Below are 19,572 nucleotides of genomic sequence, written 5' to 3' on the forward strand. Positions count from 1 at the left end.
TCTCTCATTCTTCTACAGTCAAAACAGGATGGACTACGAAAAGCGCGTGAGGGCACAAGCTAAAAGATTCGCTCCCACATAGAACAACAAGTGCACAATCTGAAAGCCTGTGCCGAACAGATCCAGTTCCCACATAGCTGCCATTCTGATGCTCCAGAATCCTTCACCACTCAATGAAAATCCCAAAACTGCAGTTGAAAGTTGACATAGAGATTTGTTCAAGTTGGCTTCGAACCAAATGAGGATGGGTGTAAAACAACTCTTTAAGATGAAAGCAACCAAGATAGAAGTTAAAGTTGGCTGCTGATCTGTGACCAGTGTTTTACAAAGTCATGGTAAAAAAATAAAATAAAAATTGTTTGCAGATCAGTTGTTCAAAATCAACTTTTACACAGAGCAGAGATGGTAAAGGTGGAGGGTTTCTGTATATATAGTATAAATATTGAAAATTATTTACTTGACTTTATAATTGACTTTTATTTACTTTTTTTATCGTTTCATTACATTAATTAAAATATGTGTGGCCGTAATATATGTATGAGTATGTATTATTTGAAATAAAAAGAAGTGGTTGCTACAAGCCTTGTTGTTCATGTAATTTATATTGTAATTAATAGTTTTATTTTTAAACTAACTTTAATTATGCAAACAAACTGTCGTTATGGTGCTTTGGCATGTGTGTGTGACGTTCATGATTGCACTAACCATTGATGCTCTGTAGAAGTCAATGATTTATTAATGTCGCAGGTAGAGTTTCACCCCCACTCCAACCACATCATGACCAATCGCTGGTCGGTAGGTACCTCCTCTTACTTTTCAAAAGCTTGATTCTGTTTTATTTTATTATAATTTTTACTTTTTTATTCACTTTGGTTTCAGGACATTTGTCCAGTCAACCTAATCGTTATAATGGAAATTTAATTGTATGAAGTACTTAATGACTCTTGTGTCTAGCAAGCTTGTGATGGCAAAGTGAACCTGGCGTATTTTTTATGTTGCATCAACAGTTTATAATTCGTCATATTACTAAAGTACCCTGCATGTATTTGCACAGTTTTGAATCTTGATCATTTGTCTATTTCCAAGCATGTTTGTCAGGTTAAAGATGCAAATATCAGGACAGTAGTAGTAACTTTGGTTATCATGCTGATAAATTATATTTATTGATAGGACAATTTGAGGATGAACACCATCAGCCAATCAGAGAAGAGGACAAATGGCTGCAATCAGGTCCATTCTGCAATCTGCACCACAACATTGACCATTTTATGACATTGAAATTGTTCATATCATCATGCATATGTGTATTTATGTGCATATATTCAGGTGTGCAGAATGCACTGCCCGCAGGTTCCTCCTCTTTGTGCTCCTCATTACACTGATACAGGCTCAGATAGCACAGATGAGCACAGATCCTATAATATGATGGGCCTCTATCTGCGTGCAAACGTCTTCCCTGGTGTGCCTTGAACACAAATTCACAAATTGCATCCTTTTGGTATATTACATAAACACACCAATTACCAAATCCCATATCTGTTCATTAGAAATCATGTATGTGTTTTTTTTCACAGGGCCCTCGGTTGTGTGGTCATCTTTGGTTAAGGACTCATTTACTCGTCATCATCTACCAGCATTTACCCAAGATGCAGTGCACTCGCACGGCCACAAAACAGATCACTTAGGTAAGCTTGAAGATTGGAATCCTGTTCGCTCATTTCTCAAATAAATAGATCTCAACCAGGGGGCCTGTGGGGACTCAGGATGACTTAAAATTATTTATTAAAATTATATTAAAAGTATTAGAATGATATAGGAATGGCTAGACTGGTTCGAGTTAACACAAAGGCAACAGTAACTCCACTCATTATAACTGAGGTCTACGGAAGAGCATCTGTGAACGCAAAACACGTCAAACCTTGGAGCAGATGGATTAAAGCAGCAGAAGACCACACCGAGTGCCACTCCTGTCAGCTGAGAATGGGAAACTGAGGCTACAATTCATATGGACTCACCAAACCTGGACATTAGAAGACTGGAAAAACGTTGCCTGGTCAGATGAGTCTCGATTTCTGCTGCGACATTTTGATGGTAGGGTAATAATTTGGCGTAAACAACATAAGCAATGATCCATCCTGCCTGAATCGACAGTTCTGGCTGCTGCTGGTGGTGTAAGGGTGTAGTAGATATTTTCTTGGAACAATTTGGACACTTCAGTGTCAACTGAGCATCGTTTAAACGCCACGTACATTTTTTATATTTTGTGGTTGCTATAATATTCTGAGTGGTTTTTAGCATGTTGCTATATGGTTACTGGGGTGTACTGAGTGGTTGCTAAGTGGTTGTTCTTTGGCCTAATTCAAAAGACTCCAGCCATTAGTCTATATGATATTCTGGTCCCTCGATGGGATATTTTCACCTTTCTTTTATCAGCTTCTGTTTAATCTCTAACCTTAATTGCAGCACATTTACTGTATTTCTGCATACATTTGACCTACATTAAGATCAGATCTTTATCAATTTACTTATTAACCACAATTAATTTTGTGGTTCCTGGAGTTTCAAGAACAGTATATTAAATAAAACCTACACTGAACAAAATTATAAACGAATCTTAATAAAATTATAAACGAATTCACTATTGTTTTTGCCCCCATTTTTCATGAGCTGAGCTCAAAGATCTAAGACTTTTTCTATGTACACAAAATGCCTATTTCTCTCAAATATTGTTCACAAATCTGTCTAAATCTGTGTTAGTGAGCACTTCTCCTTTGGCGAGATAATCCATCCACCTCATAGGTGTGGCATATCAAGATGCTGATTAGACAGCATGATTATTGCACAGGTGTGCCTTATGGCCACAATAAAAAGCCACTCTAAAATGTGCAGTTTTATCACACAGCACAATGCAACGACAGATGTCGCAAGTTTTGAGAGAGCGTTCAATTGTCATGCTGACTGCAGGAATGTCCACCAGAGCTGTTGCCCGTGAATTGAATGTTCATTTCTCTACCATAAGCCGTCTCCAAAGGCGTTCCAGAGAATTTGGCAGTACATCCAACCGGCCTCAGACCATTTGTAGTGGTACAGTAAATACAGTAAAACTGCACATTTTATAGTGGCCTTTTATGGTGGCCAGCCTAAGGCACACCTGTGCAATAATCATGCTGTCCAATCAGCATCTTGATATTCCACACCTGTGAGGTGGATGGATTATCTTAGTCTTAAGTAGACTTGGATAGTCTTAGATCTTTGAGTTCAGCTCATGAAAAATGGGGGCAAAAACAAAAGTTTTGCGTTTATAATTTTACTAATTCCAATTCACACCCAAAGTGCACTCACATAAAGGCAAGTATATTGGCTATATAAAACAGTATAATGGGTCTGTGCGTCAGGTCTTTAAAGTGACAGCAGCCTAATATACCGTTTTTGATACATTAACTTTTTTGCTCACCAGCTACTGTGGCTAGTGGTTTTCCAAAGTTACTAGCCACTCAGCATTTTAACTGGCCACAATTTTGACATCGATACCATAGGGAAAAACTGCCATATAGATATTTTTAATATTACCTCCTAATTTGGCAGCCGGTATATTAGGCTGCTGTCACTTTAAAGACCTGACGCACAGACCCATTATACTGTTTTATATAGCCAATATACTTGCCTTTATGTGAGTGCACTTTGGGTGTGAATTGGAATTAGTAAAATTATAAACGCAAAACTTTTGTTTTTGCCCCCATTTTTCATGAGCTGAACTCAAAGATCTAAGACTATCCAAGTCTACTTAAGACTAAGATAATCCATCCACCTCACAGGTGTGGAATATCAAGATGCTGATTGGACAGCATGATTATTGCACAGGTGTGCCTTAGGCTTGCCACAATAAAAGGCCACTCTAAAATGTTTGTGTCAATCAAATCTATATTTTTGACAACTCTGCATTGCACTTAGTTTATTATTTCAGATGTCTTTTTTAAAGACTACAACTGAAAAATATATATTATATAAAATTCAATCCGCCAAAGTGGCTAGTAGGAGTTACTGCGTTGCACGCCACAGCTGAAATCCACCCGCATTTGGCTCATTATATATATATATATATACAGTGGGGAGAACAAGTATTTGATACACTGCCGATTTTGCAGGTTTTCCTACTTACAAAGCATGTAGAGGTCTGTAATTTTTATGATGGATACACTTCAACTGTGAGAGACGGAATCTAAAACAAAAATCCAGAAAATCACATTATATGATTTTTAAATGATTAATTTGCATTTTATTGCATGACATAAGTATTTGATCACCTACCAACTGGTAAGAATTCTGGCTCTCACAGACCTGTTAGTTTTTCTTTAAGAAGCCCTCCTGTTCTCCACTCATTACCTGTATTAACTGCACCTGTTTGAACTTGTTACCTGTATAAAAGACCCCTGTCCACACACTCAATCAAACAGACTCCAACCTCTCCACAATGGCCAAGACCAGAGAGCTGTGTAAGGACATCAGGGATAAAATTGTAGACCTGCACAAGGCTGGGATGGGCTACAGGACAATAGCCAAGCAGCTTGGTGAGAAGGCAACAACTGTTGGCGCAATTATTAGAAAATGGAAGAAGTTCAAGATGATGGTCAATCTCCCTCTGTCTGGGGCACCATGCAAGATCTCACCTCGCGGGGCATCAATGATCATGAGGAAGATGAGGGATCAGCCCAGAACTACACAGCAGCACTTGGTCAATGACCTGAAGAGAGCTGGGACCACAGTCTCAAAGAAAACCATTAGTAACACACTACGCCGTCATGGATTAAAATCCTGCAGCGCACGCAAAGTCCCCCTGCTCAAGCCAGCGCATGTCCAGGCCCGTCTGAAGTTTACCAATGACCATTTGTATGATCCAGAGGAGGAATGGGAGAAGGTCATGTGGTCTGATGAGACAAAAATAGAGCTTTTTGGTCTAAACTCCACTCGCTGTGTTTGGAGGAAGAAGAAGGATGAGTACAACCCCAAGAACACCATCCCAACCGTGAAGCATGGAGGTGGAAACATCATTCTTTGGGGATGCTTTTCTGCAAAGGGGACAGGACGACTGCACCGTATTGAGGGGAGGATGGATGGGGCCATGTATCGCGAGATCTTGGCCAACAACCTCCTTCCCTCAGTAAGAGCATTGAAGATGTGTCGTGGCTGGGTCTTCCAGCATGACAACAACCCGAAACACACAGCCAGGGCAACTAAGGAGCGGCTCCGTAAGAAGCATCTCAAGGTCCTGAAGTGGCCTAGCCAGTCTCCAGACCTGAACCCAATAGAAAATCTTTGGAGGGAGCTGAAAGACCGTATTGCCCAGCGACAGCCCCGAAACCTGAAGGATCTGGAGAAGGTCTGTATGGAGGAGTGGGCCAAAATCCCTGCTGCAGTGTGTGCAAACCTGGTCAAAAACTACAGGAAACGTATGATCTCTGTAATTGCAAACAAAGGTTTCTGTACCAAATATTAAGTTCTGCTTTTCTGATGTATCAAATGCTTATGTCATGTAATAAAATGCAAATACATTACTTCTACACAGTGTTGGGGGTAACTCATTACAAGTAACTTGAGTTACGTAATCAGATTACTTTTTCAAGTAACTAGTAAAGTAATGCATTACTTTTTCAATTTGCAATAAAATATCTAAGTTACTTTTCCAAATAAGTAACGCTAGTTACTTTTTCACATTTATTGACTGACAGCTCTCCTGTCCCCATGTTGAGAGAAACAAAGTGAGGTGGTGGTGTGTGCGCTGTGTAAACATGATGGTTATTGTAGTTAAATGTGAACTTACTCATCTCACTGCTCAAAATAAATAAAAACAGTAAAATGCAATCTCAACTTTTTTTTACTCAACTTTTATAATTAACTATTAAATTACACAAATATACTTTGTGAATTTAATCTAACTTTATTAATGTCTTTGCTGCTGACCTTCAATGATCTAATTCAACCATACTAATAAGCAAAAATTACTTAAGATTTAGAAATAAGAGTGTTGAACTTCCTTCTCCTGTATATTATTGTTCTTTAATCCAGAACAGCAGGGCAAGTGGCACCCTTTACTGTACAAGCGTAAATATACATTTCCTTCAGCCTGAGGCTTATTCAGTTCACTTTTGGTGTGAAAGGGCCTTAACATTTGCCAAAAATATAACTTTTTTGTTGGTTTTGTTATTAAAAAAACAAACAAGCAAGCCCAGCCCAGGTGAGAAGAAAAAGTAACGTAAAAGTAATGTAACACATTACTTTTCATAAAAAGTAACTAAGTAATGCAATTAGTTACTTTTTTGGGGAGTAACGCAATATTGTAATGCATTACTTTTAAAAGTAACTTTCCCCAACACTGCTTCTACATGCTTTGTAAGCGGGAAAACCTGCAAAATCAGCAGAGTATCAAATACTTGTTCTTCCCACTGTGTGTGTATATATATATATATATATATATATATATATATATATATATATATATATATATATATATATATATATATATATATATATATTAGTAAAATTATTATTATTTTTTTTTACATGACTTAGTCATGTTAAAATGACTAAGAGAAAAAGTACACCCTGTTGAGTTCTAGGACATAAAAAAAAAATCACCTGGTCTTTAGCAGGTCTTAAAATTAGGTAAATATATATATATATAGTTACAAAGGAAGTATCACAAATGCCTCATCTAAGCCACATTTTTCTTGTTCTTCTTTCTTCTTTCCCCTTGCAGTGAAGTGGACAGAGCAGAACTTTCTCAACAAGCGACTGCATAAGCTGCTGAAGGAAATGGAGGCCAAGGGCGTGTCCAAATGAGCTTGACATTTTCGAAAACCACACCAAATTAACAATCGCACCTTCAGAGAAGTGTTATCACAGCACCCACACACTTTTAGCTATACTCATACACAAACACAAACACACACACACTTATATATATATAACCACACGTGAGCCTCAGTATTCACGCATGGACCCTCCTACTCACACTTCAGCTGCTAATTGTTGCACTTTGTGTGCCATGTGTATAACACGAGTCAAATGCAGTGACTGAATAGAACAACTGACTTTGCAGCAGGTCAGCTGATAGAAAAAATAAGTGTCTTTCCGATAATAGGCATGAGCGAAATACTAGAGAATAACTGAAATTGTAGGGCTGAGCGTATATTGGTGCAACTCTTTCCTGCTCTAGTACTTCAGTAGTCCCTTAAATCGCCAGAGTTAAAATCCTGGTGTTAAAGACTTTTATAGCAAAGAGTTAAAGTTCTGGTGTTGAATTTCAAATGAAAACCAAGCCATTTTCAGAAATCTTCTGCATGGAGAAAGTTGCCTTTTGTCTTAAACTTTTATACAGCAGGTATAGGCATTTTTCTTAACAAGGAAGTAAACTATTTTAAAAATGTATTAAAAATTGTGGATGTATGGTGGATGCATGCAAATATACTGCTAAAGAATTATGTCAGTCAGTGTTAGGACAACCAATAGCAACAGAGGAGACAGTGACATTTTAAGCAGATATGACTAAATGGAAAGTGTACATTTCCAATAATTTAGGGGGATATTCTAAGGGAAGCACCAGTTAAATGCAAACTCCCCGACCTGCTCTCAAAACATTTATCTTAGACACACTCCCACCATTGTGTCTCTGTTAACAGCCATCAGGCACCTCCTAAAACAACGGCTTCCGGAATGCCTGCAAGTGTGTGTAGGGCTGGAAAGGTCAAATTCAAGTCAAGTCAAGTCAAGTTTATTTATATAGCGCTTTTCACAATACAGATTGTATCAAAGCAGCTTCACAGTATTAAATTAAAATAATTCTAGTGGAAAACGTCCACGTTTGGTAATGCTGATCAATAGTATTGTTGATTGATTAATTAAATTAAATATCCCCAACTGAGCAAGCCAAAGGCAACAGTGGCAAGGAACCGAAAAAACTCCATCAGGTGACCTGATGGAGAAAAAAAAAAACCTTGGGAGAACCCGGGCTCAGTCGGGGGCCAGTTCTCCTCTGGCGTCTATGAACTAGAGGTCGGATTTAACTGTAAGATTAAAATATTATAAGAATGCCTGGCTGAAGAGATGCGTCTTTAATCTAGTTTTAAACTGGGAGAGCAAATCTGAGCAACGAGCAGTATCTGGAAGACTATTCCAGAGTTTTGGAGCTAAATGTGAAAATGCTCTCCCTCCTTTGGTGGACCTGGATATCCTAGGTATGACCAAAAGCCTCGAATTTAGTGATCTTAAAGAGCGCGATGGATTATAGGGCGATAGAAGGTCCGTTAAATAGACTGGAGCTAAGCCGTTTAGGGCTTTATAAGTCAGTAGCAATACCTTGTAATTAATACGGACTTTATAGGTAACCAATGTAGTGATGTTAAAATCGGTGTTATATGATCATATTTTCTTGATCTAGTAAGAACTCTAGCGGCTGCATTTTGGACTAACTGTAGCTTGTTTATTGAGGATGCAGGACAACCAGCTAATAAAGCATTACAGTAATCTAGTCTCGATGTCATGAATGCATGAACTAACTTTTCTGCATCAGAAACTGATAGCATGTTACATAGCTTAGCAATGTTTCTAAGGTGGAAAAAGGCTGTTCTTGTAACATATGAAATATGATTTTCAAAAGACAGGTTGCAGTCTAGTATAACACCCAGGTCAAATTCAGATCATCCCAAGACACGACTACACCAGCGCAAGCACCAAAGAGCATATCTTGTTCTCAGAGCATCAGATGGGTAGCTTCATTCATGTGAATTAAATGTGGGAAAATGACATTCATCATCACTGTAATGATAAAATACAAATACAAATACAAATCTGGTGCAAGGGATTCATTAATATGACTGTTGGGACAATTCTGTCTGATGAAGCAGAGTTGCTTGCACCTCTAATACACATCTAAACAATTTGCTTCACTGGACAAGACTTATCTAAGAGCTTATAAACTGAGTAGAATTGTGGTGAACTTAGAGACATTAAAGTATTCTAATGTACAGACAAGTCTAGGAACTATTGCTTAAACATCCATTGAGGAGAATATGTTAATTCACTTCTCCCTTTGTAGACCACCACCATTTGCCTTCAGGTTACTTGGATTCTGTCAATTGGATTTGGTGTTTGTATTCCACTCCTGTTTTACAATAGCCTGGGAAAACCCAGACAACTTCTGGCAAATTTAGATTTGTTCTGCAAGTAGTCTGGCAAAGAGCTCATTCAAGCCCATTTCTAATCCGTCGAAATTGCGGCACCAATCAGAAACGTTGGGGCGGGCTTTACACGATGACGATCGCTCTGATTGGTTTTAGGTCTATCCAATTGCGCCCAGAGGCATTTGAGCGACGTCCGTTGGTGAAGCGCAGCAACTTTTAAATGCATTATTATATTCAAATTGCAAACACATGAGGACAGTCTCCATGAAAGACCCACTGGCAGATGAACGTGCTACTACATTTCTCTCCGAAACGGTAGGAAATTAAATTAGATTTAATAGAGGATTTTAACTGTGACAAGATGATTGACAGGGCAGTTTACGTGACAGGATGCACGCGACAGATCCGTCCGATAAAGATGACGAAGTAGTATGTCCCAAAGCTTGCCTACTTTTTTGCTACACATTCAAAGGTAAATACCTTTTCTTCACAAAAAGAGTACATACTTTTATGGCGAATTAGGACGCAGCATATGGCTTTACACGATGACAATCGCTCTGATTGGTTTTAGGTCTATCCAATTGCACCCAGAGGCATTTGAGCGACGTCCGTTGGTGACGCCCCTTTGGAAATGAGTTATTAATGAAGCTTTGCCAGACCATAACTCAGTTACTACTGAGAATGGTCTGGTTTTAACCAGGCTAGTTTTACAATGCTTGGCTCAGGGTATAAGAAGGCATAAGAGACTGCTGATTTTGGAGAAAGTCTTTTACCCTGCCCCTTCTGCACACCAGTGCATATGATCATACTGGAGAAAGGCTTTTACTCTGCCTCCCTCTTCTACAAAGCAGTGCATTCATTGTTACAGCACAGTTTTTCTCTAAAGTCTTTCCATTCTACTGTCTGTATATTTAAACATGTAACTTAATAAAGACTTTGCCTGCTTTAAAGGCTTTGAGAATATTTACTCTCACTGCTGATAACTGTTAAAAAGCTAAAGTGATTGTAACTTTTGATATCTAAATGTTCAGGTTAAATCCTATGTTTTCCTATCAGTTCTAAAAAAGCTTACCTTTAAAGAATAAGAGGTTAAAGGACAACAACAACATTAATGGAAGTCAGATTAATTATATTGGATTCAGATAAGTAATTGAATTATGCACGCCATTCTTCAACTGCATTTTTTTCTGATTATTGCCTCAAAATACCAGCTTAAACTTCTAGCCTTACAGTTTTTGGCGACCCCGACGTGATAACTTTTGGTGAGCTTTTTTTTTATTCATATCTACCTCGCTTTGCAATTGACTTTGGATTTAGAAAATTCAGTTACGTCACATAACTGCCAGATTCAAACTGTGCTTTTGCGCTTTAGGTTGGCGCTGAGCCAGACACGGATGCGCTCAGCGCTTGTCATTTATCACAACTATACACTGTTTTCAACCACATAATGTTTATTTTAGGTTTCAGACATTTAAATACACATTAGCGATAGTAAAACAAAACATTTAGAGTTTGTAAAATACTCACTGATGTCTATGGAAGAAGCAGTAACAAAATGGAAGCAGCAATAACAATCCATTCAAAAATTATTTGTTTTATTTATTATACATGTTTTATTCATATCAGACACACATAGTGGGCATAAGTAACTATAAAGTTTACTCTATTCTTCTCCCAGTTTACCAGCCACTTACATTAAGCGTAGCGTCAGTTCTGGCATGTCACGTTAGTCAAGCTCGCATCAGCTGACTCTCAGCTGATCCATGTCTACCTATAGGAATATGACGCCTATCACTGTATACATATATAAGCTCCTTCAGTATTATCAGCAGCTATAGCGTTACTTAGGAGCTAATTACCCTCCTCCATCCCCAGCTCCTCCTCTCGTCCAGTCAGGATGGCATTCTGATTCCCCTTGAATCAGAATAAATTATTGAGTCATGAATCACTTTAAATCTTGAATTAATGATATCTGCAATATACTCATGTTGGTTCTGTTCTGTTTACCCTAAGGGGGGTTTATTGGTGCTCTCCCTGCTCTTATCCATGCTAGGCTGCATGGATGCACAGGGAGTTATTGCCCAGAACAGAACCATACCGCCAGTCCTAACTGTCTTCTAATTGTCAATCGCATTTGACGGTACTGGTCCTGACAGGAATGTATTTCGGGAGAAACTGATGAATTCACGTGCTGTAAATCCGACTGACTCTCTGAACTGCGGTGCAAACGAAGATGTCTTCGCCCATGTCACGTTACAGATCAAGATAATTTATAAAGGTTTTTAAACGACAAAACACACTCACTTACAAGTATTTGAGAATCGGAATATCAGAAAGTTGATGACATGGTAAGCAAGTTTGTGAATATTTTGAATAAAAAAGGAAAAACTAAATAAAAGCGATACATCTGCCATACAGTGTTATTGTGGCTGCAGTGTGTCACGTGACAAGCATGATGCGTCGCCATGGAAACAATAAGGGGAAACGTTCTAAAATAATGGTCGCCTTAAAAAAAACTCACTCTGGGGGGTCAGTTAGAATATTTTAAATGTACGTGGGTTGATAAATAAATATTTTAAATGAAAGGGTTAAATTGCTATCAGCTCAGTTTCAGATATTTTGATCTATAATATACTACAAGTTTTGATGACGTGCATCAATGTATCAAAACGAGCCTGAGAGCGAGATCTTGAATGGATTAAATGCTTTCATAATCTGCATGGTTGGCGTTTGACTCCGATTGGATGGGAATTGATTTTCAATCGGAAACAGTACTGAAGAATCGTTTGAGACATATGCAGATAATATGTTTAAACTTTTTAAAGGGAGTACTCTGGAATTGAAGTTGTTGTCTGCAACAACGGAGTTCTCTTTGAATTACTAATTAGAAATGCAGGATTGCATGTAGAGCAATTGCTCCTGTGTGTTGTCTCTCCAACACAAAATACATTTAAATGTATCAAACATTGAGTCACAGACAAATGCATTGCAAGATAGCTGTGTTAAGTTGTCATGAAAATCCTCAAACTGCAGGAGAATTCAGAAAGCAACACTGTGTCAAGCTGAACAGATTCTGGCCATTCAGATGAAATGTGCTGGTCACTGGGCAGAGGCAGACCTCCCCCGTTTCCTGAGAGACCAACAATTAGCCTCTAATGGCACAAACCAGTACTCTGCAAATAACAAAAGCTTGACTGCATGTAACACACCAAGCCAACGTAAAAGAACTAGCAACGACGACTAGTCGGCTTATGTTATTATGAAAATATTCTGTCTGAACCTTCTTGACTTTGTTCGCTTTCATCATTTTCCTTTTTTTCTCGTGCAATGACTCGTTCACTAAGCTGAACAGCCAATAAGAGTTCTCTCTCACACCGATGGCCCGACACCAATTCAACATGCTGAATCGATCCAAAAAACCCGACAGCGTCCAACTAGAGCCAGCGGTGTGGAACACCGTCAACTTGTTATGTCCTGGCCTTTATTTGAGTTAACAACATTAGTCATGCAAGGCCTCCAGCCATTAAGGTCATTTGTTAGTGGGCTAGCAGCCCAATAGCAAATAGCTAATTAGTTTAACATCTAAAATCATCAATCCTGTTTGCAGTTTCAGATTTGTAATTGTTTTCATATAGAACACAATATAGTTGTCTGTTTTACTACATGTAAACATACACCAATTGAGTTTGTCTAGAGGTTGTAGATGCAACATGCAAACTAGACCATGGGCCAGATTTACTAACAGCTTGTGCCAACGCAAACCCTCTTTTGGTGTTAAAAACTACTGTCAGGATTTACTAAAGACAAGCAGTGAAAAATTAGTGCTGAAAAGGCATGGACGTAGTCCATCAAACAACTGTGGTGAGTTGGATCAGTCAGCAACAAGGTGAGTCATGTCATCTCCTGTATTTGTCACTTGCACTGCCTGCCTCATGTATAGTATAGCCTTTTCTGTCAGCGGTGAAGGGGATGGATTTTTGGCTGGCCCACTCCACATAATGTTGCGAAGCCCCCTCGAGGAACCTCCCCGGACAACTGTGCATGTGTGGCAGCGTTGAGTCCGACATGCAGGAATGTGCACAGGCAGTTGTCCGGGAAGGTAGTCTGATGGGCGAGATCCAGAAATGTCTCTAAATGTTCCTCAAGAGAGCATTCTCCCTGCTCAAGGCACAGGAGTTGAACTCCTGGAAAGTCCATGGTGCAAGATGGGGTGAAAATGGAACAAAAACACTGAACACGTAAACAAAAAAGAAAATCTTATACACACTCAACTTTGTTTGGTCCTGTCACGGTTGGTTGCAGGCATACAGACGATGACGATGAATAAAGTTCCAACAAAGTTACTAAGGGCCCTTTCACACCTACCATGTTTGGTCCGGATTTTCGGACTTTTCAGTTTGGTCCGAATCAAAATTACAGGTGTGAAACCTCCCCCGGACCACGGTCCGGACCAAACAGACGAAATTTGGTCTGACGAAAAGAGGTAGTCTCGGTCCGGATCATATGGCGCTTTTCCATTACCACCAGCTCAACTCACCTCGTCTCGGCTCGGCTCGCGAGTTTACTTAATTCCATTCCATATGTGAAAATATGTGTGCAAAACTTGCCAAAGAGAAATTAAAGCTACACTGTGTGATTTTTACCCCCATCTAGCGGTGAAATTGTATATGACTACCCAGTGAATATTAGTTTCTGTTCCTCTCAATTCCGAGGGCGTTTTAACTCCTACGGTGGCCGTATTATTCCAAGATTAACATGGCTTCCAGTTATCGACTTCGTCCATGACAATAATAAACAATACGTCTAAAATGAATAAAACTACAGGACAGATGTCAGGAGGTAAATGTCACCCTTGGAATCGGCTATCCCAGCATAATCAGATTAGGCTAACGTTACAATGTGTACAAAGTAAAAGCAATTAAAAATAACTAAAATTTACAGTGTCCTTTTTTTTATATAGCTTAAAAAATTGCGCCTTTAAAACTATTCATTACCTGTGATCCGTCGCAGCACAGATTTATGTTACAAGGTAAACAATACTTTTTCACCATTGACGCGAGGATGAAGTTATACTAGAGGTCGTTCTGGCGTTATGCACAACCATGCTATGGTTAGACAAGCAACTATAAAACTTCGAATTTACACAAATGAATTACAACAGGCTGAATTACCTGTCGAGAAGAAAGCAGGCAACCTCGGCGTCCGTTTTAAAATCTTTTCTCCTCATGAGCTCTTTCCATCTGGGAAAAGTTACTCCAATATTGACTATGGTCTTGCTGATTTGTCTGTCGCGTTGACGTTTTAATTCTCTCTTTCAAATGTGAGTACACAGACACACACACACACACACACACTATCTTTCAAATCTGCCGGCACTCGCGAGTAATCTCCCCCTCGTCACGGTGTCACTGAGTGAAAAACGCAAAAGGCGAAGCTTGAATTTACAGGCATGTCCCTCTTTGGCTAATGTAGTTTCAAGATGGAGGGGCAACATGGCGACCGGCATTCGAACCATAGGCAGTGGGTGTTTCTCAAAACCAAGAATGCAAAGAACGGACTTGTGTTCTTGGGGAGAACGCTCTTGCTAGTTGTTCTTGGAAGAATGAACTCACAAGGTGACGAGCACACAGAACGCTGCTGACAGTTTGAGACGATGTGTTCTTGCTGGTATTGCGCAATAACACCCCCGCACAGACGCCGTCTGCAGTACCCAAACATAACGAGAATTATTGACGTTATTATTGGCCGTTATTCTTATGGAGATTCTCACTTCCGAAAACGTTCGAGCACATTTTCGATTCGCCATAAATTGTCGTAAAAATGCCAATATTTGAAATCTACACAGTTGATTTCTCGCATCAAATGTTCTCAGAAGTGAATTTAGTGATGAAATAGCGTACGAAATTGTAGAAAAACGACTTGTATTGACCTGCCTCTCCTTCCTCGAATGCCGAAATGAATGCTGTTATATTTCTGCCGTTAAGTTCACTCAAGTTACCGTTACATCCTCGGTAAAATGGGCGTGTCAAGAACACTTCCGGGATTTTTAACCGTTCTTGCCAAAATGCAAACTTGTGTATTGGGACAGTACTTGGGCAGCGACTGATGACGTTTCACAAGTCCACAAGAACACAAGTACAGACAAGAACGCATATTGAGAAACGGCCAGTATATAAACTGGACACAGCGACCCCATTGGATTCAACGGAGGAAAGTGAAGTCAATTAGAAGCACTAACTTCCTGATGGCTAAGCGTACTGCGCAGACTCAAACTGAGCTTGACGACGTAGATGTGATGTGAGCAACCCGTCTGTCTTCTAGTAGCTGTGCCGAGAGAAATCTGAATCATTCCCTTCCGAAACTTGCAGAGACGGAGAGTGTGAGTAGGAGGTGTCCATGAGCTAGCAGCAGGAGAAGCTTTTGCTAGGTATTCTGATTAATTACTTTGTCATTTTGCCTCCACGTCCCCCCGATTGCCTGCGAGCTTCTCCTCCTGTCCATACGGTAATCTCTCTACTGTGTGACAGAGAGTCGCGTGGTTATGACCAAGCGGGAAGGAAGTCGACCGGAAGTTGAAGTCGGCCGGGTGCCGCCATCTTGAGCGGAACTTCACTTGCGTTAGCAATCCCATTGACTTCCATTCATTTTGGCGTCACTTTGACAGCGAATAACTTTACATCTGAGGCGTTTGAAGACTCCATTTGTCCATTTTTTATTTCTAAAGAAACACGACAATGTATAAAATGCTCCATTACCTTGTAGCTTATGTTATGGCCCCGTAGAAGCAGTTTTTGTAAAAGTAGGCTAACGATTGCGTCATAACCAAGCGACTCTTTGTCGCACATTAGAGAGATTACCGTATGGACAGGAGGAGAAGCTCGAGGGCAATCGGGGGGACGTAGAGGTGACAATATAATTAATCAGAATACCTAGCAAAAGTTGATCCTGCTCCATGCTCATGGACAATTCCTACTCACGCTCTCCGTCTCTGCAAGATTCGGAAGGGAATGATTCAGATTTCTCTTGGCACAGCTACTAGAAGACAGACGGGTTGCTCACGTGGTCCGTGTAACGCTTTGCTCGGTTTGAGTCTGCGCGTCAGGAAAGGAAGTGCTAAGAAATCGCTAAAAATGGGCTTCACTTGTCTCAATTGAGTTCCAATGGGGTCGCTGTGTCCATTTCTTTTACTGTCTATGGTTATGACGCAATCGTTAGCCTATTTTTACAAAAACTGCTTCTACGGGGCCAGGCCCGTCGCGACAAGGCAGGCAAACCAAGCAATTGCTTGGGGCCCCGAGCTGGCCTGGGGCCCCAAGACAACGACTGGTTAAGAATAAAATGCAACGACAAACTGTGTGAGCGCCCCTTTGATAGTCAATGCAGTAAAGTGCAATGACACTGTTATCGGGATCCCCCTCAAGGGGGTCCCCCTCAGTAGTCGCTGACAGCAGCCAGCCAACCACGCGATCTCTGCTGCCGGCAAAATACAAAAACTCCTCGGCAGTCATCATTAAGCGGAATTATGCTTCAGGAAGCCAGAAATGAATGAAGAGAAAGGAAGAGGAGGATAAGAAAAAACAAGATAGTGGTAAGTAGGGGTGTAACGATACACGTATTCGTATTGAACCGTTCGTTGGATAATTTTTCCTGCCGACCAAAATTTCGTTATTTCAAATGTAGGCGCGTTGCGCGTGGCAAGCGCGCTCATAATGTAGAGACGCCGGCGCGACTACAACATTGCCCAACATCAAATGGCAAACGTAATGTAAGCGGAACGAAACTGAGCTACTCGTTATTGTGTGGTTGACGGACAGTTGTTTATCAGTTTGGACCAGTGCAGCGCGAGCCGATCGTGATCATGTGACACTGTTACTACACAGCACTAATAAGAGATCCAGTAAAGAAAGCATTTGAATTCGCCACAGAAGTAATAACATTGCTGCGAGATCTAGTGAGAAACATTCACGCAGGAATAGTAGGCTATAATGCCTTCAAGTACGTCGGTTTTATTTTGACATTTTGAATACAATGCCCTCAAATGTTAATCTTAACTAAAATAAACATTTGTTTATTACTACTACAATATTAAATTTATTTTTTTCCAAGGAGCTGTTTTGTTTAATATGCTCCTAAGAAGAGTCAATTATAGCTCCAGAATTGCTCAAAGTAAAAAGAAATAATATTTTATGGTGCTAGTTTTAATTTAAAAAAGAAGAAAAATAAATAAATCAAGGAAATGCTGCTTGTAACAAACAGTTAGTGCAACTTTTTTTTCGAACGGACGGAATATGGTTACATATTATAATATGTTTTTTATTGGGGGGGCCTCCATGTCCATTTTGCTTGGGGCCCCCAAATTCCTTCAAACGGCCCTGTACGGGGCCATAACGTAAGATACAAGGTAATGGAGCCTTTTATACATTTTCGTGTTTCTTTAGAAAAAAATAATGGACAAATGTCTTTAAACGCCTCAGATGTAAAGTTAATCGCTGTCAAAGTGACGCCAAAATGAATGGGAGTCAATGGGATGCTAACAGCAGGTGATGGTCTGATAGCCAATGGCGGCGCCCGGGGAAGCTTCAACATAATATGAAACGCTGCCCCCCTGATTCGAACCCCTCACCCGTATGTACTTTCAATGGCAGATTATAAACTTAAGAGAATACTTTATTACTTGAAAGAAGTAAATATACATTAATGAGCACATATTTTTGAAAGAACTAAGTGTTTTTTGCTAAGAATCAACTAAAAAAGTTACACAGTGTAGCTTTAAGTAAATTTTACTTATTGTTTTTTTTTCAGTGTGATGGTGACTAATTAGTGCACAGCTGAACATAATTACCCCAGAGACCCCAGACATAAAATGTGATTTGTAACATAAATTTTTTTTTAAACAATTTTTTAAACAAATGTAATATCACTCAATTTATTAATGTTTTTACTCTACATTGGTGCAGTGTTGGGGGGATTTAAGGTATTTTTTAAATGTATTAAAAATTATTATTATTGTTATTATTATTTATTTTTTTATGTACAATTCACTTTAAAAAGATCTGCATTCCATTCATGGAGATAAAACAGACAATGTGCCATGGTTTGTAGAGCATTGTGCTAGCAACTCAAGATCATGGGTTTGATTCCGCATGGACTGATGTATACCTTGAATGCAATGCACATCACTTTGGATAAAAGAGTCTGCCAAAAGTATCATTATATTGTAATGGATTGAATAGCAGGTTAAGCATTTTTGTATTAAAACAGATGGTATATGAGATATAGACAACATTAAAGACATTTGGCGAGGTGTTGTGGGGAAAGTTTCTGTGACTGATGTCTTTTTGTTTTTCTGTAAGATGTGGTATGAACGTAACGTAAAACTGACAGTCTCACTTGCGTGGTTTGATCTTAAAAACCACTGAAACCTGTTTTTTTTCCCTCTCCGGTTGTGATGGCTTGTTCTTTTCATGTACAGCTTCCTGAAAATCCGGTGTCAAAGAGGCATTGCGCATTATTAAGGCAACACTTTCTTAAGAAGAGGTTTTTAAACACCCACTCAGCACAAAAACAGTACAGTGCACTTTTGAAATGAAAATAAAATAAATTGTATGGAGTATATTTGTGTTTGTGAAATCTCTACACAATCACATTTTTCCCTGTTTTATCTGTGCATCTTTCAGTAAACACCGCAATTCGTATCAGATTTCAGATACAAAAAAATATTCACTATCACCACAGATTTTTTTTTTCTTTCTATCTCGATAGTTGTTGAACCACAGGTTGTTTATACCGCTCTTTCTGTGGTTTGTACAACTCAGAATCCAGAACTGATTCACGTGTTTGCAGCACATGTCAAGTGAACAAATTCTACGTGAAAAATGTAGGTTGTTCGTATGACAAGTGATTGCTGAAATGTTTCACAAAGCTGACAAATGCCTTGTAATGAGGCTGTTTGCGCTAATATTTGTCTGGAATTTAATTCATTTTAGTGAAATTTGGTGGGTACGTATATATTACGTAAGATCTGTGCTCTATTGCATAATATTTTCCTCTATTTGTGGTCTTCCTGCAAAGGAACACCTTCATTACACCTTGATACATGTTGCATGTTGATTTAACAAATGGCACCTCAGCCTTTTAAATCATGAGTTTGTGTGTTTTTTTAAATATGATATTCGACATTTTTCTTAATCAAAAACTTATTACTAACTAAACTTCTTATTAAGTCTCTCTTGTATTATTTTAAAGCCTGGTTTCTCTAAAACTGTTTAGAATCTTAAGTTCACAATAGTAAACAATAAGTATCAAAAGTTATGAACAGAATTGTAATCCAATCCATTGTTGGGAATCTTAATGAATTTAAGTCTGTTTTCTTTTTCAGCAGTTTGAGCTGTTTTAA

The 19,572-nt window shown here is 39.2% G+C and overlaps 1 protein-coding gene across 3 annotated transcripts in view; it reads left to right on the forward strand.

The window, feature by feature from the left end:
* Positions 1-580, forward strand: part of LOC307159815 (SUMO-conjugating enzyme UBC9-like) — an 84,589-nt gene extending 84,009 nt beyond the window's left edge. For all 3 annotated transcript variants that reach the window (XM_079873448.1, XM_079873447.1, XM_079873449.1), the window contains exon 7: positions 19-580. In XM_079873448.1, the coding sequence (XP_079729574.1) occupies positions 19-82 (64 nt within the window). In that variant the 3' untranslated portion in view covers positions 83-580. The remainder of the gene's footprint in view (positions 1-18) is intronic.
* Positions 581-19,572: the final 18,992 nt, after the last annotated feature.

Source organism: Squalius cephalus (assembly GCF_949319135.1).
Source record: "Squalius cephalus genome assembly, chromosome: 1".
Classification (NCBI taxonomy): domain Eukaryota; kingdom Metazoa; phylum Chordata; class Actinopteri; order Cypriniformes; family Leuciscidae; genus Squalius; species Squalius cephalus.